Source organism: Ochlerotatus camptorhynchus, unplaced genomic scaffold (assembly GCF_037179485.1).
Source record: "Ochlerotatus camptorhynchus isolate MF236.1 unplaced genomic scaffold, CSIRO-AGI_Acam_v1.1 ptg000146l, whole genome shotgun sequence".
NCBI lineage: Eukaryota > Metazoa > Arthropoda > Insecta > Diptera > Culicidae > Ochlerotatus > Ochlerotatus camptorhynchus.
The window spans coordinates 70572-92500 of NW_027040636.1; the positions used below are offsets into that span (position 1 = coordinate 70572).

At 38.1% G+C, this 21929-nt stretch overlaps 2 protein-coding genes across 2 annotated transcripts; one reads left to right on the plus strand and one right to left on the minus strand.

Moving 5' to 3' along the window:
• The first annotated feature begins 1146 nt into the window (after window positions 1-1146).
• Window positions 1147-8337, plus strand: LOC135700984 (juvenile hormone esterase-like). The gene is made up of 5 exons (XM_065221677.1): window positions 1147-1802; window positions 1862-1989; window positions 2120-2256; window positions 7125-7716; window positions 7775-8337. The coding sequence occupies exons 1-5, from the start codon at window positions 1212-1214 to the stop codon at window positions 8055-8057; spliced, it is 1731 nt and encodes a 576-aa protein (XP_065077749.1). The 5' UTR covers window positions 1147-1211; the 3' UTR covers window positions 8058-8337.
• A 100-nt stretch (window positions 8338-8437) lies between these two features.
• Window positions 8438-19283, minus strand: LOC135700985 (juvenile hormone esterase-like). The gene is made up of 4 exons (XM_065221678.1): window positions 18669-19283; window positions 18477-18604; window positions 18288-18424; window positions 8438-9319 (listed from the first exon to the last, which is right to left on the minus strand). The coding sequence occupies exons 1-4, from the start codon at window positions 19248-19250 to the stop codon at window positions 8445-8447; spliced, it is 1722 nt and encodes a 573-aa protein (XP_065077750.1). The 5' UTR covers window positions 19251-19283; the 3' UTR covers window positions 8438-8444.
• Window positions 19284-21929: the final 2646 nt, after the last annotated feature.

The window sequence follows — 21929 nt, forward strand, 5'->3', positions numbered from 1 at the left end:
GTTATTTCCATTTTAATTCACTTAATTAATTTTGGTATCAATGACAAATACCTATTTCGACTAGGGTAGCATTTATGGTCCGAAAGTGAGGATAACAATTACAAACCAATATTTTTGCCTGGAGTGAAAGTTAGGATAATAAACTTTGCAGTTTAAAATGATGCTACGCAAGTGTACGTGTTATTAACGTCATAAAGATCATTTAAAGTTTGTTTGACTTCTGATGTTATAAGCTATTGACTTTCCTTGACTTGATTACGTCCTTACTGGGACTTTACAGTAGCCCTCAACTTAGTATTCTGTGGGCTCTACCATAGTTGTTAATTGAAAGCTTTCAAAGCCTGTACCAGTTTTTGCATTTGTATAATTGTGTGGCAAGTTCAATCACACTCTATGCCCATGAAACTCGAAATATTTTGGGAATCGAACCAAGCCGCGTCCAGCATGGCCTTGGTTCATAGCTGCACTTTTACCGTCTGAGCTAAGAAAAGCCCATAGTTAAATACCATACGTCTACTAAATAAAAAGGAAATTATCAAGAAAAACTTATCTTTTTGTTGAGAAAATCGGATCAAATCAATTATTAGAGTCTCTCGATAAAATCCGGAGTGATTTGAGATTTGGGCGTAATTGCATTTGTAAACAAACACGCCAATCGCCGATTCCTCGCGAATGAAAGCTCAATCTCGAAAACTTATAACACTATGAGGTGAAGAAATTACTCCTCTTTCATTTTGCATAGCTTGTTTACGAGATTGAGATTTTATTCACGAGAAATCGGTGATTGACGTGTTTGTTTACAAAATCAATTACGCTCAAATCTCCAATCACTCCGGAAATACTATCAAGAATTCACATTTTATCCATAACCGAAAACTGTCAGCGACACATCTAAAAACACCAGGCATTATGATCAATTTCACCCCGGTGATCAATTTGCCCCCGGATTACGCTACCTAAGCTAGATTGACTGTTTAATGAAAAAAATCCAATGATATTAATTTACCCCATTTTCCTATATCACTGTAAACGAATATTTTTTACCCCTTATCACCCCGTTTTACGGTATCAGATGAATTGCCTGCTTCATACAGCCTAATGCAACGCTAGAATCTACACACTGTTCAGTCGATTTGATCGCACTGCTCGAAGCAGGTGATAAGAAAACACATTGTCTAACCAAAACGGTCGTCTACAGAAGTGCAATCTAAATGAGTTCATCACTTGAATATATCGCTGCACTTATGCGACTTGTAATTTATTTTATTATATTCAATATTAAAAACGTAATCATTCGGTTCTGGCCATACATTGAGCGACCATCAGTGAAACTAAAGCAAGGTACAGTGCAAGGTGTAACATCGAAACTTCCCAACGGAAAATGCTATCATTACTTCAAAAGCATTCCCTACGCAAAACCACCAGTTGGAAATCTAAGATTCCGGCCACCGGTTCCATTGGATAAATTTAACAGTTCACCGATCAATTGTAGCTCCGATAAAGGGTTCGCTGTTCAAGATTTCATTATATCTCAATGGCCAATCTTCGGTTCAGAAGATATATTGTATTTGAATGTGTTTACACCTGGTTTACCGACTCTGACATCGACCAGCTATCCAGTAATGGTTTATATCCACGGAGGAGGCTTCCGATACGGAACGGCCAGTACCTTTATATACGACCCGAAGCACCTTGTCCTGGAAGGTGTCATTGTAGTGACAGTTTACTATCGCTTAGGACCATTGGGTTTTCTATGCTTGCCCAATGCTGGTATCAGTGGAAACGCCGGATTGAAGGATCAAGTGTGGACATTTGTTTTCATAGTTAAGTCACATTATTATCAATGATTATTCCTACGTAGCTCCTTGCACTTCGATGGGTGAAAGAAAATATTTGTCATTTCGGCGGCGATGCGGATAATGTTACTCTATTTGGAGAAAGCGCCGGTGCTTGGTCGAGCTATTTGCATTACCTATCACCTAACTCGAGGTACGTAATAAATCCGTATATGTAGACCATTTTACAAGTTACAAGTCATGTGTTACACCTCACATTTTTCATGTCATCTAAAATCACGTATTTTCAGTAAATTGTTCTAACATTTAATTTTCTATTCAAGAAAATATTTTCACCGTGTGATTTGTCAAAGTGGAGATTCTTGCTCCAAGGCCATGATTCAAACCGAACCAGAAACCAAAGCAAGGACATTGGCTCGAGTTCTGGGATGTGAATCTAGAAACGATAGCGAAATACTAGGTAAGGCTTCTCGGCGATTTTGATTTCTGAATTATTTTATGCGGTAGCTAAATTTTTAGCGTAATCTGTTTTGCTCACGAGCTTAAAGTACAAAAATAATAACAATGGATCCAACTGCCTTTTCAACTTAGAGTATTTAGTAACGTTTCTCATTAAATATAGGAAAGCCAGCTACGGCTAGCTGCAAATTTTACCAAAGAAATTGAGTTCGTGATAGGGTCAACGATCCTATAGTTGCAGTACGTTAATTGCGTTAGGTTCCTATAGTTGTGTATTGAGTCCCCATGCACAACTATACGAACCTAACGCTTCTAACCTACCGCAACTATAGGAGCGTTTCCCCTAACAATATATCTTCCTTAGTCCCGTTTTCAAACGAATCGTTCTTTACATACATTTTTCTATTTTGTATGGCAAATCCAATTCGATCCATTGCGAGAATATGATAAGGTTGCGAAAGTAATCAGGAGCCGTCATATAACAAGTAGACAGTTTCGCGCGACTGTAGACTACCTTCCCTTCTGTAGGCAATAATCCATGCAAGAGATTCTGACCATAGGGGCCTCATAGCCTAGTCAGTAAAGGCACGGTATTACCAAGCCGGAGGCGGCGGGTTCGATTCCCGGTCCGGTCGAGGGAATCTTTCGGGTTGGAAATTTTCTCGACTTCCCTGGGCATAGAGTATCATTGTGCTTGCCACACAAAATACAAATTCATGCATTGGTATTGGCATCGTAAGCTCTCAATTAATAACTGTGGAAGTGCATTTAGAACACTAAGTTGAGAGCACGCAATAAGCTAATATGCGCTAAGCAATAAGCTTGAAAATGCGAATAAGAAGAAGAAGAATATTCTGACCATCAAGGAAGTTTTTGCCTTTGCAAAACGTTGCTCAGGAGACCAAGACCATCCTGAAGGTAAACAGATAAATTTCAATTTCTCTCTGTGGCGACAATGTGTATATGAACTTCCTGTATAGGCTGTATCTCAAGATGTTCACCATCTAGCAAGTGACAGTATTTGACAGTTTTTCAAGGTTGTTCGGATGATAGGCAAATGAGTTCAGTATTTCCTTGCCACGAAACTCTAGTGTACATGTATTCCTACTGTCTAGTCAAAGTGTCTTTAAAAGAATGGGCCAGATCGAAAGGCCTTCCAGATAGAGACAAGTTAAATATGGATTACTCACTACGTGGTCTTAGTGTAGTTGTGAATCATCTGTACCTGGGAGTGGGTGGAGACTGGCCAGGCCATAGATCCAAAAATAAGCTGTCAAGTGGAATCACTTTTTACACCCTTGCTAACGAGGCTTTGCGCAAAATTCAGCTTGACAGCTGTCGATGGCGATGAAACGATTATTTCTTTGGACGTTTATTGTGCATTTAAAGTCTGGTCCACTTAGAATCCAGACACTTTTTTTATTCTATAGCAGCACCTCTAGTGGTCGGATTTCTAATGTTTTGAGAGCTATTTGTTTTGAAAGTACAAGTGTTTCAGTGGTGAAAGTTTCACCTCGATACGTGCAGTATTACAAAAGTTGTACTAGATGGAAGACGAGAAAAGAAAATTGATCCTGCACACCCACGTCGAAAACCCAACGTGAAAAATTCGAAATATCACGAAAAAGTTGAAAATTTCTATTTCTACCGTATTCTCAAGCAGTTCCGTAATCACGGCCTGGATCAAACCTGGTTCAAAACAAACGTCGTGCTGGAATTTTGGATCGGCAGCTGAACAGGAAGGTATTGAAGTCGATCAAGAGAAACCCAGGACTCTCGGATTGGGATTTCGCCAAACAATATGGTGTCAGCAGGTTACTGTTCATTATGTGCCTCCAAGAAATCGAGCAGGACGATGAAGCAGAATCTAGTGACCAGAACACGCGCCCGGAAGTTGTACGATCGGTTTCTGACGAAGTATATAGGATGCCTTCTCATGGACGGCGAAATCTATGTCAAGATGGATTTCAGGCCGGATTCCGGACAAAAATTTATCTAGCCACAACCACGGGGTGATGTCTCCAGCAAATCTAAGTTTGTTTTCGTCGATACATTCGCCCGAAAAATGACGATCTGGCAAGGAACATGCAGCTGTGGACTTAAAACCAAGCTTTTCATCACCAACAAAACGGTGTACAGGATCAATTTTCTTTTCTCGTCTTCCATCTAGTACTTTTTTAATATTACTCATATCGAGACGAAATGTTCACCACTGAAACACGTTTACTTGCAAAATATATCACTAATAAAACATTTCTAATCCGACCACTAGAGGTGCTACTGTAAAATAAATAATGTGTCGGAATTCTATGTGGACCAGACTTTTGATAAAAATTATAAGTATGTCACTGATTAACACTCTTGATGCTACTGGTGGTATCAAAAAGAGCTGATAAAAGTGCCAACAATAACAAGAACAACAATACAATAATTATAATTTTCATACGGAAGTAAGGTCGCAAGTATCACCTTTTCGTGGTACTTTATGGGAAGTAAGATCTACCACCGATTCCCTAGTCTTGACTACTTCAAACTAGGGGAACAGGATTTTTCAGTAATCAAATGAACACATCTTAGTCCTTGTTACTTTTTATGCCTTGTTGATAGTGATAAGTCCTCGTGTTGCTTGGACCGAGGAAGATCTTGAAACAAGGAAAAAATGAGTTAGTTAGTCTTCTTCTATGTGATTCATAATCTTCTATTCGTTGTTCCCTAGTTTGAAGTGATTAAGACTAGGGCTCTGATGCATGGTCATTATCGGTGTCATTCCTTAATTTTATTGCTAAGGAATCCAATTTTGACTGACAAAGGGGCGTGCCTTTGGAGGGTGTTTCAACACTCCGAAAGATATAAATAGCGGAACTTTTCAATTAGAGATCCTTGCGATAAATGCAATAATGACAACTGTAAAAAATCGAATACTTCATCATTTTTCAATAGTGATGGAGTAATACGACAAGCATTAAACTAAGGACACAGGATATACTACAATAGATCCAAATACTGGTTGCAGTGGTGTTAGGTCCCGAACAGAGGAAAAAAAAAGGTCGCAAGTAGGTTTTAAAGTCGGAATTGAGAACTCCAAACTTTAATTTAGTACTGCCGCTACAATAAGAGACCTACATTAACTAACTACAATCTACATTTTGAAAAAAAAAATTGTTAGCGATCACATTGGCCATACTCTAGTTTGATTCGTTACCCTAAAATATGAGCCTATGTAAAAAATGGTAAAGATTGATGAAGATTTAGAGGTCGCGCAAATGTAACAAAAACGGGCTTTTTGGTCATTGTTATGGCAGCCATATTATATTTTATGGCGTTTCGAGAACTAGAACCAAAGTTAGAGCAATACTTTAAAAATATATGCTGCTTCCACAATAATCCCCATTTGCACGACCTATAAACCTACATCAATCTATACCATATTTCGCACAGGTTCATATTTTTGGGGTTGTGAATCAAACTGGAGGGTGGCCAATTATATAACAATTAAGCACCTAATTTACATCTTTATAACCTATAGATTGGCCCAAATCTGGTCGATCCAGGAACTTCAAGCCTCACACCTTGGAATGGATGTTTGGGGGTCAGTAGCATCCACCCAAAATGTGAAGCCATTTGGATCACGGGAAGTGAAGCCTTTAAGGGTTTGAAGTTTGCATGGAAAATTGGCTAAATTTATGGGAAACGCCACACTTTCATATTTTCACAAATAGCAAAGGTGTTGCAAATAACTTGATATATATCTTCATTGAACATTACACCGGTCTACCTAGAATAACTAAAAAGTTTATATTTTGAACTGACCAACTGTATGGACCACCATAATATCATGCACCTCCATCTTGCAAAGGAAGCATTTATCCCTATTACCGTCATAAAATATATTCTTCTTACGATTGGGGAAATTTAGCTAGGTAGGAATTTCCTTTTTGACGTCCTTCTATACACCACGTACATCTATGTACATGTCAAATCACAGTTCAGCTGGCAAATTCTCCCACACGACACGTTTCACATTCCCTTATTTCCCCAGAACTTACGCTAGTTCGTGGTTAGAAACCTCGAGTGGTAATTTGTACACACACACATATTGAACGTATTTCCCCGTATGTGACATGCGTACCTCTACTGCCTTTCCATTCGCATAATGGAAAATCAAATTTTCCGAGTTAAAAGTCAAGGCATGGAGTATCGATTCTTCAAATTTGAACTTAATGAAAAGTCCCGTATCCTCCTCAATCCGACAAGCACCTTCCATCTGAACTGGATCTGCATCGAATGATTTCACGAAATTGACAATGTCGCCCATTGTCGTAGACCCACTTGTACCTAGTTCACCCGTATCACATTCAATACATAATGTGCATCCCATCGATTCACCACTCAAGCAAGATTGCAAATACTCATCGCAGCTAAACAAATCATTTAAGGAATTATGAACATATTTTTTATTTGTAAGATACAAGAAGAGGTTGCACAGTATGTCTTATGAAAGGTCGCTAGATTTTTTTTTGTATGAAAATTACAACCGCATCCTCATGTTAGCATACTTTCTTACCTGGTATTGAACTAGCCTCAAGACGAAAAAAAATCAAATGATTAGCATAAGATCATATTGAGCAGAAATTTACACTACATTTTCGAACTGTGTAGATCTTCCATCAAGTAAATTTCCTATTTTACGTATAAGTTATAAACGTGTACCTTATTGAAAGATTAATTAGAAGGTCATGATTTTTTATTAAATAGACATTGATTAGAAAGTCATGAATACTCTGTACACTGTATACCACTAATTTAAAAATAAATCGAATTAACTTACTCTTGCATTTTATGTTCTTTTTTTGAAAATGATGAATGTAGACTTTCTCACCAAGTACTCGGCCCGTGCAATCGTAAGTCACCAAGATGATGTCGTCGGACCGCATGAAGAAGGCCTCTTTCGGCGATTTGTATTCAGACCGGTAATAGAGCAACAACTGACTAACGAGAGCATAATCACAAAAGCTCCAGAAGAGCTTCTCAAAGAATTTGACACTCTCCGAATGCCCATTATAACGGGTTGTACCACAGCAGAAGGAACTCTTGCACTAGAATTGAATAAGCGGCGACTGCATGAATGCAACAATCACCCAGAATGGCTTGCGCCACTTTTCTTGAACTATGCTGAACAGTCTGAGCGTGAATCTGTTGGAAAAAAGGTTAAACAGTTCTATCTGGGTGATAAAGATATTGGATGGAGCTCAATAAATGACGCATGTAAATTAATGTCAGATGTCACATTCATTGGAAGCACTCTCCTCAGTGCACAACTGATATCGAAATATCAACCGAATGTAACGCATTACCACTATAGATTTGCTTATCGGGGTCGATTCGATTACATTGGGAAATGCATGAATTTACGTCAAACTGAAGGGGCCAGTCATGCAGATGACATCTTATATATGTTCAGGTAGGATAGATTCAAAGTTGATAATATACGTAAAACATTTACGATCTCGTAATTCCAGTTCGTTATTGCTACCTACCTTGAGAGACGAAAGCGATGAGTACACTATACGTGATGTCTACATAAAGCTGTTCACAAATTTTGCAAAGTTTTCAAACCCCACCCCAAACGAAAGCCTTCTGGGATTCAAGTGGACTTCAGTGAAATCGGTATCGAAAACATCAAAGATGTTTGTTTTGAGCTGCTTGGAAATAAATCAATCGCTGCAAATGGTCCACAACCCCAATCAAAAAAGATTGGAGTTCATGAAGAATTTGATAATGGAATATAATGATAATCTGTAAGCAGTTTTGACATGACTGTAGATTATTTAATTTATGTTTGGTAAAAGTCCTAAAAAATAAAACCTCTTAATATTAAATACAATAATCTAGAATCGTCCTATCTAATTTGCTCTATGAACCTGCACGAGCTCAGCTAACAAATTATTCAACAGCATTCACAATAAATTTTGAAATTTAACAAAACAGAACTGGAACAAATCACAACGAACAGTACCGCAGATTACCACAAGTGTATGTTTGAATAAATAATCAAAATATAAGCCAACCCATTCTAAAGCTCCTCGTTACCTCAAAATCAATCAAAATGTTATTATCAAAGGATTTTCGGATAAAGTATAATTATAAACAGATATTTACAAATATTATTGTCAGCTCCTATGTTTCATATCACAAATAATTGGTATACTTTTTTATCATGCTTCTCCAAAATTCCTTCCTTTCCTGGAATGGATTTCGAATCATCCTCACTTTTGACGTAATGTCCAAACAATCTAAATCAAAGTTCGTAGATTCCGGATTTATCTTCTTCACTGGCAACCATTTGAAATTTGAGCTATCACAATCCGGTGTCGGATTACCGTATTTTGCAAAGTTGGTCCACAGCCTTACAACAGTTTGCCTCATTTTGCTTGCTTCATCCTCTTCCGACAGTTGTGGTAGAAAGGCAGAGTTAAAAAGATAAAAACAATCATCACCGTGCGAAGCACCATGTAAACTATTGGCGTTGTATAACGATTTTGTAAAGTTGAGTCTACCTACATAAGAAAACACGTAATGATATTGCTCCGCATTTGGTTGATACTTTGCCAACCATTCGGCACTCAAATTGGATGTAGTGATAAAGGTATGGTCGGAAAAGAGATCAGTTATTTCATTTACTGTTTGAAGACCGATTGACTTGTTACCAAAGTAGAATTGCTTCACTTGGTCGCCAACAACAGTCCTATTCAAGCCAACTGGATGACCCATCAGTTGTGGCACCAGCCATTCTGGATTTTGATGGAACTGATTCAATCTGTGCCTGTTTAACTTAAGTCCTAGGATTCCTTCATTACTCAAATATCCATTGATTATAGGCATCTGGATGGTATCAAATGACTTCAACAATATCTCCGGCGATTGACTTATAATAGTATCCTCACAGATGTGCTCCTCGATAACCGGCCTGAATGGAAATTTCAGTGGGAATCCCCTCTCTTGGTTACTATTACATTCCAATTGATATTTGGCAATCAAACGGGCAGGCGCTTTTCTTAGAATATCTAAAAAAAAAAGAATATGAAATATGGCACCTCAAAGCATGTCAAAGACACGATTTACAAGATTTTATGTCATGTTTGATTATCGTTAAAAATTCTATGAAGAACATTAAAATGTTTAAAATAAAAGCAAAATGAGGCACAACGCTATGAGGCACAACCAGGGCTTGAAAGGGGATCGCATATCGACTGTGACTGCGTGATCGCGTACGTTTTCTGCATTCAATGTGCGAAGCAAGCACGTCGGTTTGACTGGCAAAATGGCGCAGTCGTTCTGCCTTTTGTTAATTGCTTGTGTGGTGTTTGCCGCAGCAGCTCGGTGGAAGCCGATTTTTCAATTCATTCATTCTCCCGCTTATCGTGCATATGGAAAGTTGAAGCTGCAGAATGACCGGGAGTACGCTGCGTATTTTGTTTTCATTTCTCTTTTCCAATGGTGAGCTATGCTGTACGAGTCTCCCGATTAACGCGGTAGGAAATACATATGTTATATTCACCGCTATAACTCGGCTGTTTTCAAACCAATCGATCTAATTTTTAATATTTGAAGTCTCTGGTTAATACTTTTTACGTACAAAAATGACATCGACTTCTTTCTACCTACCAAGCTAGTCTGGTTCCCATAAATCCGGATTTCTTGTATAATGTTCCAGAACTAAGCATTTTCTTGCCTTTCGCTAGATTTTCGAAGGAATCGATATCAAAGTAGAATCTCCTTCAAGAAACAATTTCAGCTTACTTGAGGACCAGTTTAAGGTTTCTCCCCGGAACGGCCATTCCGGCGCAGGTTCCTGTAGGGCCTCTAGTGGCCATAGAAGTGTTTTGGAAGAAACCCCTACAATATGGGTATCAAAATTCATAAATTTACAGCAGGAGACTGTTTATCATAATTTTGTGATCATCCGATGGATTGTCTCCGGGATGGCCATTCCGGAGTAGATTCCCGTATGACCTCTAGTGGCCATAAAAGTGTTTGAGAAGAAACCCCTGCAATATGGGTATCTAAATTCATGAATTTATAGCAGGAATTTAATTTTACAGCAGGAGACTGTTTATCATAATTTTGTGATCATCCGATGGATTGTCCCGGAGTTGGTTCCCGTAGGGCCTCTAGTGGCCATAGAAGAGTTTGGAAAGAAACCCCTGCAATGATTTAACAGATTTTGCTCCACCTCCACCAAAGCAGGTCCGTCCAGATTATTCTTTTGCGTTTGAGTTGTAATTTGTTTGTAATTTCATACTACAATAGCCCTTCGAGGTTTATATGGCAATTACAAGGGAAAAAAAAGATTTTGTTTTATTTTCTTCGTTTTAGCCTTTTTCCAAAAATGATATACGGGTATGCCTACTATCTTTGCTTATGTAAAATTTGGTGACTACTTTTTGCGAGGGGGACGACTCTATCTACGATGCAGAAAATATTGTGTTTTGCTGTAGCTAGCTACGTGCACGCTGAGTAGATAGAAAGAAGATTGATGACAATTCTGAAGATTTCCTGCAAAAAGATGATGTGCGATGCAAGTAGATGTGACAAATGAAAGAAATTTTTCGAAGATTGATTAGCTAGTGTGAGATTTGTTGAGTATCTAAACTTAAGATTTAGATATGTCGCCCCCCTCGACTTTTTTATAGAACTTTCTCAAATTTTCTCGTAATAATTTCCTTATAAAAATCAAAGAGCAGTATGAGATTGCAACCAAATGGGTTCAAATTTCTGGAAAATAGTCAGAAATTATAATCGATTGAGCATAATCTATATTTTTAAGCACCCTTGTATAGAGGTTAGTCATGGATTTGCTAAATATAATTTATGAAAATTTTCAGCCTGTTGTATTAGCAACCTAGAAAGCTCTAGCGTAAAAAATGTATCGAATTTGAGGGAAAAAACGGTAAAGCATTCGAACTGGGGTCATTTCTTCATTATCTTACAGGTTTGTCCTAATGAAGGGTGGTTAGGGAAATGTTACGTTTATTTTATTTGCGAGTGGGCTAAAGGGTATCAGAGTATCAAAATTTAATAAAATGTTGCCCTTGGTTAGAGTTTATATTAGATGGAAGGAAAAAAATAGAGTTTATCTCAGCGAATTTCAGTTCAACTTTTCGAGGTTTTCAGAACATCAGTTGCTATAAGAGTACATAGCTTGAGAACGAATGCTCTTAGAAACAAGGTTGTATGGTAAAACACTACTTCGGAATATTGGAAAAGTTTCCGTTATACGCTTAAAAAATAATGAAGACAAACAGTGATATCCAAAATATGTAAAGGTAAGAAATGATTTGCCCAGAAATTTAATTAAAAAAGCTGTATGTATGGCGCTGTCGGAAGACTGATTTTTGGGGGTTTGCCGAAGTGAAGTGAGGTATGCTGCAATGGAACCGCACCTTAGATTGAAATGATGAATAAATTAAGGGTGATACTATCTGCTCACCGCTTTTTCTGCGCTTTCCTTCAATCAATTGAAAAACAGCGATGAAATAGTGGTGACCACTAGCACAACACCATTCAATTTGTTGAGGCACTACGGTTGAACAAAAATATATATCTTACCAAGGGTTCTTATGACGATTTGGTCTTCATTCTCAAATTGCACGTTAATCGCGATGCAGAGTCGATCTTCAGTGAAATTAACTTTCCTCTCATCTCATGTGGAATGTTTTTCTGAATTTTCTCAGCATCGATGTTAATGTATTTCTTGGTTTTCCCCGATGAAAAACTGGTACCTAACGCACTAGCTAGCGTGTCAAGAATCGCACGCATTTCGGGCCAGTCAATCGAAGACAAAGGCATATTCCTCAATGAATCGACAATGATTTGTTCATTAATAGCCACGGACGTTTTTTCCATTTTCTTCGATTTTGCTTCCACTTCCTCACCCTCCTTAAAAAAAACCCTTTCCTTGGCCAACGCGAAATGTGTACTGCGAAAATTACGCACAAAATTTCCCGCATCGAAATTCTTCTGGAAATATTTACAACTTTCATCACCACTCAACCTACACCACACACCCACGTAATTTTGCACAACGAAATTCTTCGCCAAATCACGAAACTTCCTCTTGCCTGCGATTTTTCTTTCCAATTTCAACCAGTTTCTTATTAAAAACAACACTGCTAAGTTTGCAAACACCCCAGCAGGCCTGGGTTCAATCCCAGTCGGCGCCGCCGGGATGTTCTGAGGCATAACATCTCTGATCACGCCTTCCTTCGGATGGGAAGTAAAGCCGTTGGTCTCCGGTTCATGAGTTGATGGGTCGATAGGTAGGGTCCAGGTGTGGGAGCTGCACGTCGGTAGCATTGGTGCTCAGCACGGAAAACAAGATCGACGAAAAAAAAAACAAACCCAAAGGAAGTTTGCAAACACTACCTGCGCTAGAGGTGACTGCCGTAGAACTGACTTTTTTTGCAGTCATTCACTGCAGCAGACGACAAAGGGATCTTGACCGAAATGAAAATGTGAAAAAATCCAAACCGAAGCAGAGTGACTAAACGAGAGAGGATTTTTTACGAGAGGGAGCAAAAACTGATTTTTCTACCTATTCGTTAAGCTGTGCATTTGGAAGTATGAATGCGAAAAGCAGCGTGGAGTAGTAGTGAAGTACCGCACACAAAAGACTACATGAAATTGAATGAATGGTTATGTTGACTGCTCATGAAAAAAAGGACAGACAGAAGCCCTGGGCACAACGCAATATTCAAGCAACATCGACTTAAAGAGGTATCGAGGTAGAGTAAGCTTTTCAAGAATTCGACCTTAGCGGAAAAAAATAAAATACCTCAAAACTACAAGCATTTGGATTCAAACTAATTTCATACGCAAGATCCCTATTTCAAGAGTGACAAATTTTCCAACCTCGAACTACAATCTAAGGTTAATATTCTTCACGAAAACATATACAAGTTTCATAAACTCCAGATCGCGTCCAGCCGAAACATCCCGGACTGGAACATTAAGTTGTCTACCTCGAGCCCATCACAGAGATTGATGTCCCCCAGCCCAACACGGAACAAGTGAGCGTTTAACGAATAGCGATCGGGCATGAGGCAAGACATCACGCGTATGAAGTCTCGACCTCCAGCCCTTTGAACCAAGGATACTCGGCACCTTGGGGATGATCGAATATAGCCATCTTTCCAAACTCCCTTCACTCAATTTATTCTGCCTCAGTGCCAGCTGTTGACGATAAATGAAGAAAAACTCATTGTAGGCGATTCGTGAATATCGCCCCCCCTAGCGCCAACCTAGCAAGTGAGTCCACCATCTCGTTGCCCGGAATTGAGCAATGAAATAGGACCCTTGCAGATGTGATGACAAAACAAGAGCCACATGTGACAAGGGCATACAAGCTTTTGAACTTAAAGATAAAGTACTTAGAAGCCCTCGTATTTTCATGAGAACAATTTTTTTATATATACAAAGTATTTTGCATGTAATTTTTTGGTATTATTCTTTGGTATTTTACCTCTTATGTCATGCTGGTCAATAACAAATTATGGTATCAGGTCAGAATAAGGTATTCATTTGTTATTTTCTTCTGCTCGGAAAGAGGAAAAATACCAAAAACTATACCTCAAAATGTTCTACAAATTACGAACTAATACATAATTTAGTTATTATAATACCTGACGGAAACTCATCCCGAGCAGGTGCAAAAGCCTCAAATTCCAATATCAATCTCAATAAGAAATTAACCAGTAATAGACCCCATTTGGCAGTTGTTCTGATGAGTTTATTATCTGAGGTTTGCTAGGTGCGGACGAGCACAGTTCCAACCTCAGGATAACTGATTCATCAAAGAGCTTTTTCCATACAGTAGAAATGGAATTGCACTGTCTTTCATTTTACGGAAAAAGAAAGACCACGCGAGTTGTTGCTCTACGTTGGGCACTTCAACACGGGAGTGAAACATGGATGCGCAACGGAGTATGGGCGCTTCACAGGAACGAATATCTCGATACTTTAAATTGGTATGAATGAGCCTGACATAACCCGAGCAGAAACTAATATCTCGATACCTTAAATTGGTATAGATGAGCCTGACATAAGCGGTAAAATACCAAAAATTATACCAAAAAAAAAATATTCCCACAATACCCTTATAATACCAAATTATGATAATGCAATACCCAAAACAATACCAAATATCAATTTTTGATATTTACGTAGTATTTTGCATGTTATTTTTTGGCATTATTCTTTGGTATTTTACCTCTTATGTCATGCTTATCAACACCAAATTTTGGTATCGGATCAGAATTAGGTATTCATTAGTTATTTTCTCCTGCTCGGGATGCTAATGATGTTTATTCATTTATTTGATAAGGCTCACACGAATAAACTTTACAGAGCCGAGGATTCTTTCTCACTATACAATACATCTTAAAACTATAGTCAAAAGGTACAACACAATAAACTCTTTATCTTCCACTTTCCAAAAAGCCTCCTCCATTAGAACTGAAACCGCTTCCAGTGGTTTCATTATATGGCAATTACGCCAACGGTGGTCACAGCGCTTCCATTGCAGCAATGGACGCAAAACACACTCATCACTAAATGGTTGCTTTCCAAAGTCGACGACGCATCGATCGAAAGGTTAGGTTAGGTTATCTTTATTAGCGAGACTTTCAGCCAGCCGATCGAAAGAAGAAGAAGAACAATGAGGAGAACCACACAATGGTTGCTGCCGAGAAAACAGACGATCGCGTGGCACACATCGAGAGTGACCTGCTTTTGTCGACAGCCGAGTGAACACTGGAAACTTATGCTAGAATGCCATAATTTGTTATTTAAAGGTCGTATAATACCAATTCAATAACTCTTTTAGATTTTATTGTCTCAAAACATAAAGATTTTGTTTGGTTATTTTAGAATTTATTTGATTTTTTACAAAATATCTGTATATAATATAAATATAATATATAATATTATAGTATAAATATAATAGATAACTGAATAATCTCAAAACTAGATTTTATACCACTTAAAATTATAAATTAAGTTTATACAACGAAATCTTTCGTTAATCCACGAATCCATTAGTCGTTATCTGCAACGAAATAGATTCGTACTTTTTATGAAGCTAGTTTCGCTAGAAATGCCACACTCGTGTTGCGAACGAATGATTCATAAAATAAATACGAAACTTTCTTGTCGATAGATAAAAGTACAAAACATTCATATACTCGAAAAAGAATATGAGTGCATTGTACGATAATAATGCAAAGGGCAACGAAAATTTCGAAAAAAAAGAATAAATTGTCTTCCTGATTATAGTTGCATGTACCACCGCACTTCACTTATTTAGGAGGTAACTAGCCTCTATTTCCTTCCGTGAAGAATGATTCCCCCTACCAGATAAAAATCCATCCCTTAATGCCATCACCAATATCAACTTGGCGATTCCACCTTCATGGACACCAGGAATCACATCAGCATCACTCGCAAAAAAAAATGAGCAGACTGCAGTAGCAACAGCTATTCAACGCACAAAACTCTGCACGTCACCAGCATCAGCAACAGGAGCAAAAAAAGAGCAGCAGGTTGCTGGTCCGTACGAAACTAAGTTCGTGTACCCGAGCAGGAACGAATATCTCGATACCTTAAATTGGTATGAATGAGCCATAAGAGGTAAAATACCAAAAAATAATACCAAAAAAATGTTCCCTCGATACCAAATTATGATAATGCAATACCAAACAATACCACACAGGTATTTTTTTGATATCCAAATATAATTTTTTGCATCTCCGGAACTAAATGTTCGATCGGGATGAAATTCATTCTGATTTTAAGCAACATACAAATATGATGGAACCGGTTGCACTTGAATTGGTTCAGCAATCTTCAAGAAAAGTTGGAAAATAACAATATTTATAGTGAATTCATGTTGTCCATAACTCCGGAATCAACTGTCCAACCGGGGGGGAAATGCAATAAGGTTCTTTATGAGTGAGATACTAACAAAATGGAAATGGTTGTACTTGTATCGGTTCAGCCATCCCCACACATGTATTTTTAAAGTACGATTACAATGCTTTTCAGTACATCTACGTGCAAGACAAAAAGCTGAAATTACAACAATCACGCTGTATTGTTAAAGACAAATGTGAATATATTTGAAATATCATATCACCGGTTCCACGCCAAATCGAAAAAAAACTCGACCCTCTCCGGCAGTCACATTTCTACAAAAATTAGGTGTTTTTTTTTCTTTCAAAATAGGGTTTATGCCATTTTTCAATAAATTGTAAGACGAAAACGTCACTTCTGATCAAAATGACGTCTGAGACAAAGTTGTAGAGAGAACAAAGTTTTATAGGATAAAATTATAATGGTATTCGTTTTTTTTAATTTTGAGAAAAAAATCCTATAAAGTGTAAAAAACTAAAATATCTCAAAAAGTATATATTCATATATATTGGTCATAGCGCGCCAAGCAACCGATAAAAAAAAACGTAATTGGCTTCTTCCGATTTGGACCAAATTTGGAGTGGAAGTTTATTTTGGTTTAACTTTTATTATTTAAAATTTTTGAGTCAATCGAAGCACCCCGCGGTCCAGGGGAGCATTTATATTTATCGTGATTTTTAAGAAAGCAGTCCTTTCTTTTATCAATAAATTCGTAACAAATAAAGTTACAATTAACATTATAGGATGTTTTTATGAGAAAATTAGACATAAAATCTAAATATGAATTTATTTTGTTTGTGCAGTGTAGCCAAATATTTTATATTTGCGTTTAAAAAATAAAAATGGAACTTTGTCAGAATAAGTATATTTAGATTTCCATTCTGACAGCCCAATCGTGTTCCCAATATTTTTTACATAAGAAACACTTATCACCAAAAATTAATTTGTATATTATTTTTATTTTATTTTTCTATTTGGTATTTTTATGAGCTTTAAAAAAATGCAAACTATTGGAATATATAAAACTATGGGCACTTGACAAAAATCGATAAACTAGAACTTTTGGTCAATTTTTTGATTTTTTGATAGCACACTGTTTAATTTAATTTATACACAGGAAAAAATGTTTGAGATAATTAAATATGTTATCACTGCAAAAATTAATTTAAAAAGCTTATTAACAAGAGGTTAAAAATATGACCAAATGTTGATATTCTATCATTTTTGTCAATTTTCAAGCGTTCATGGTTTGAAATACTCCAAAAATTTGCATTTTTATGAGCTTTATTTAACGAATTAATTATAAATATTGAAGATACACTTTTTGAGATATTTGAGTTTTAACACTTCTAAGAATTTTAACTCAAAATTACTATAACAAAAATTACCGTGTATATTTTTTACAAGAAGACAACTTTGTCTGAGAGGTCTTTTCGATCATAACACACAATTATGCAAAGGTTCATGCAAATCGGAGAAGTTCAAGTCAAAAATTCATGTGGTCCATTATTACGATAACATATCCGAGACATGCTGAGTCAAAAAATGGTGTTTGCTTTGGTGGTTATTCCGAGAGTCGAAGTGACTTTTGTCACTAGTGAAATGAGAAAAGTCACGTCGTGGTGACGTGACTCTCCATTTGATTTGCACAGAGAGTCACGTCACCACGACGTGACTTTTCTCACTTCACTAGTGACAAAAGTCACTTCGACTCTCGGAATAACCCCCTTTGTGTTTTGGCAGCGAGCGAAATTATACAGTGGGGGACCAAAATCCATACACTTCAGTAATTAATCTAAATCCATACATTTCATTCAAAACGCCTACTTTTTGTATGAGATGTACAGATTTCAATCCTGTACGAATTTCGGTCCGCAACGGGTTGTATTTATAATAGAGTGCCTGCAGAGAGAGCGACGACCAGTGTCTGTTTTTATCATTGAGCCATCACACGCAAGGAGCTTCAACCGATCTTCGATGTCACGAACGGATAATCTATTGTTCCAATGTTGGCGTGTCGTCAATCTCTTTACAGTCACTCTAATGTATATAGCGTTAACTTACCTATCACTTCTATATCTGAGTTTCCTCTGTAACCCATCAACCGTGCCAATTTGCGTGCTTTGCATGCAGAATCTATTTGAAAAGCAGATTCAGTACATGCGTCACCACTTTGACAAATGACACGATGGAAATATTTTCTGAAAAAAAAACGGTTTTACTTACTGATTGGTAAAATATATTCCAACGCACCTTGAATTTGGTGACAAGTAATGCAAATATGTTGACCAACTTCCGGCACTTTCTCCAAACAGGGTCACATTTTCTGGATCTCCTCCAAACTTGTTAATGTTTTCTTGAACCCAATTCAGGGCCAGCCGCTAAAATAAATGTCACAATCATTATCTTCGAAACGTAAGGAATTTGTTGTAGCAATGTACGAACTTGATCTTTCAATCCAAAGTTGCCATAAACTTCTGCACTCGGGAGGCACAAAAAACCAAAAGGACCCAGCCGGTAAAACAAAGTGACGACTATAACGCCTTGCATGACCATGTACTGTGGATCGTACACGAAACTGCTTGCCGTGCCATGCTCAAGGCCACCACCATGAATATATACCATGACAGGGAATTTATTCTCCTCCAAATGCGACACAGCCGGCGAGTATACATTTAAATAAAGTGCATCTTCGCTCCCAGTTACCAACGACTTAAACAGTACGTGTGGTTGAATGAAATCAGTCTTATCAATCAAACACTTTATCACAGGCTTATCGAATCGATCCAGTGGCTCTGGTGGCCGAAAACGCAGCTCTCCTACCGGTGGTTTCGCGTAAGGAATTCCCTTGTAGTAACTATAGGGCCTTCCATTTGATAGTCGGCCCGTTGCTCCTTGCACCTTACCCTGCCGTACTTGCACGATCGGCCGTTCAATTCCGGGACTGTATTGAACTATCGCATCTCTAATAAATTGTTTTACTAACGCGATTGCTAGTTTTATTAGTATGGTTACGTATATAAACATAGTAACGAAAGGTTTTTTCAAGCGAACTTTGCGCGCTGCAGTAAGCAAGAGACCGCGTGTGCCAACCGAGCGCCAAATTATACTGAAACCCGACTTGATTCATCAACCCTGAACAGCTTATTAAAACGGAGCGATTTCAACGGTGCACACCAACACACAAAACATACTGCTATCAAGTTCAACTGCTACCAAGCACAACTTTGGGTGAACAATTCCGTGGTGATAACATATCAATATTAAAACTCTCGCAGAAGCATGGAATGCATTGTCAGCAGCAGTAATGAGTCGTGTTATATACATATTGTTTTTAAATGCATTGATCTTATCTCGTAGTGCATGCAATATTAATTACCCCACTTATTGATCTAAACAACAACGGCGTGGTTCACACTCCACACATCGCATTGTTTCAATTTCTGATCGGCTTTAGATCTATATTTTTCTTCAAATATGTTTAACCTTGTGCTGATTGCATGTTAATTAGTATGCCTTTGAAAATAAAATCATGAAAATAAAATCAATTACATGGAACATTATGTTAGGCCATGCTAATATAATTGATAAAAAAATATCTGAGTTTTTATTCTTATTTTTTGGAAATTTCGTTGATAAAGGAATATTATTGTTATATGTCTATTATTGGTATTTTTCGATGATAAGTTTGGTGCAGGGCAGAAAGTGTATTCATTATCCGTGTATTTATTTAAATATCAAAAATATACTATGTTTGTGGCGGCTGTGGTCACTACCAGAGTAAACACAACGCTACGCGATTAACGCAAAAAATAATAATAAATAATAGGATTCTTTTGAGCTTATCGCGTCGCATCTGCTCTGGTGGCCACTAAAGTTGAGAGGAGCTAATTTAAACGAAAACAAAAACATGTATGAGAAAATTTGCAAAAAAAATACGGCCAACCCCATGGCACAGTGATCTAAAACCGAAAAAACACCATCGTTTGAGATTTCAATGGGAAAATGTGCGGTATGTGGTGTCTTCGGGAAAGTTTCTTGAACTGGAAAGATCCCACTTTTGACGATATATGTTTTTGATTGAGTGAGATGAAAATCTTTTTTTTTTTTCAATTATCAATATGATGCTGGTTTGCAGTGGCGTTTTACAGAATGTGGCACACCATTAATTGATCCACTGCGTTCGCATATGCCGGATGCTTGCTGTGCTCTTTTGGACGGTTTTAACTTTTTCGGGTTCACACAAGCGAATACTTTTCCGAACCGAAATGGACATTTGCTAGATCTTGTCCTGGCAAATGATTCCGCTTTACCGGGCGCTTCTGTTTCCTTGCCGGTCATCCGAATACCGATCATCCCACTCTCGTCGTGTCATTTAGTTTACCTTCGTCGATTGTTTTTCGCCGTCATCAGAGTGCTACTCTTTGGACTTTCGCTAAGCTGATTATGTTGCATTGAACAATGCGCTTGCGGAAATTGATTGGCAATTTATCGAAACAGCCGCTAGCGTAAATGATGCTGTAGATTTTTTCAGTGCTGCACTGGAAGATGCTATTTTCCGCATTGTCCCAGCACGACGACCCCCGCAAAAGCCTCCATGGTCTAACCCACGCCTACGTGTGCTAAAACGTCAACGCTCTGCTGCCCTCCGAAAGTATTGTAACTCTTGCTCGCCGTACTACAAACGACTGTTCAATTTTGCGAGTCGTAGTTATCGAAATTACAATCTTTTTCTCTATAATCGACACGTGAGACGCACGGAACCTTCGCAAGGATCCGAAAAGTGTTTGGTCGTTTGTCAACTCCAAACGGAAGGAATCCGGGTTGCTTTGTTCCATGTTTCTCGGAAATGACTCGGCTAATAACGAAAGAGAAAAAGGTGACTTGTTTGCTCGTCATTTCAGGCAAGTGTTCCACGATTTCTCCGCTTCGCCGACACAAATGCTGGATGCTACTATTGGGATGCCACGTGATGTGTTTAGTTTCGATATTCCGCGCATTTCAGAAGACATGGTTGTAGCCGCAACAAGCAAACTAAAGTTCTCGTTCACCGCCGGACCTGACGGCATTCCGTCATCAGTTCTAAAACGTTGTGTAGCCAATCTCTGCCTTCCACTTGCGATGCTATTCAATCTCTCGGCACAGCAATGTGAGTTCTCCTGCCGCTGGAAACTTTCTTATCTGTTCCCAGTGCACAAAAAGAAGATAAACGGAATGTCATAAATTATCGTGAAATCACCTCCCTGTGTGCCTGCTCAAAAATGTTCGAGATTATCATAAATGATGCTCTGTTTGCATGTTTCAAAAATTATATCGATACAGAACAACACGACTTTTACCCGAAACGCTCCGTCCAGGTACCTGGTGCAGTTTACTTCTAACTGTTTGCGATGCATGGATTCAGAATCGCAAGTTGAAGCTGCGTTTGTGGATCTAAAAGCTGCATTTGACACGGTGGACCATAATATCTTGTCTATCTATCGACCCATCAAACTCATGGATCGGGGACCAACGGCTTTACTTCCCTTGCGAAGGAAGGCGTGATCAGAGATGTTGGTAATCACGCTTACCAACACCACCGCTATAAACAAATGTTGTATGTCCTACAAAGTTCTGCAGAAAGCAAAAGTACACTACTTTATAAAAAAAAATATGTCGCTTTTTTCAGTCCACATTGTGCTCTCTTGACAAGCGGATCTATTTGCT

Coding starts and splice junctions, on each gene's coding strand:
- LOC135700984 (XM_065221677.1), top strand. CDS start 1,212: ATGAGTTCATCACTTGAATATATCGCTGCACTTATGCGACTTGTAATT. Junction 2,257..7,124: donor AAACGATAGCGAAATACTAG/GTAAGGCTTCTC, acceptor TGATGAATGTAG/ACTTTCTCACCAAGTACTCG. Junction 7,717..7,774: donor GACATCTTATATATGTTCAG/GTAGGATAGATT, acceptor TCGTAATTCCAG/TTCGTTATTGCTACCTACCT.
- LOC135700985 (XM_065221678.1), bottom strand. CDS start 19,250: ATGTTTATATACGTAACCATACTAATAAAACTAGCAATCGCGTTAGTA. Junction 18,605..18,668: donor ACTTTGGATTGAAAGATCAA/GTTCGTACATTG, acceptor CATTTATTTTAG/CGGCTGGCCCTGAATTGGGT. Junction 9,320..18,287: donor CTCAGATATAGAAGTGATAG/GTAAGTTAACGC, acceptor TTTTTTTTTTAG/ATATTCTAAGAAAAGCGCCT.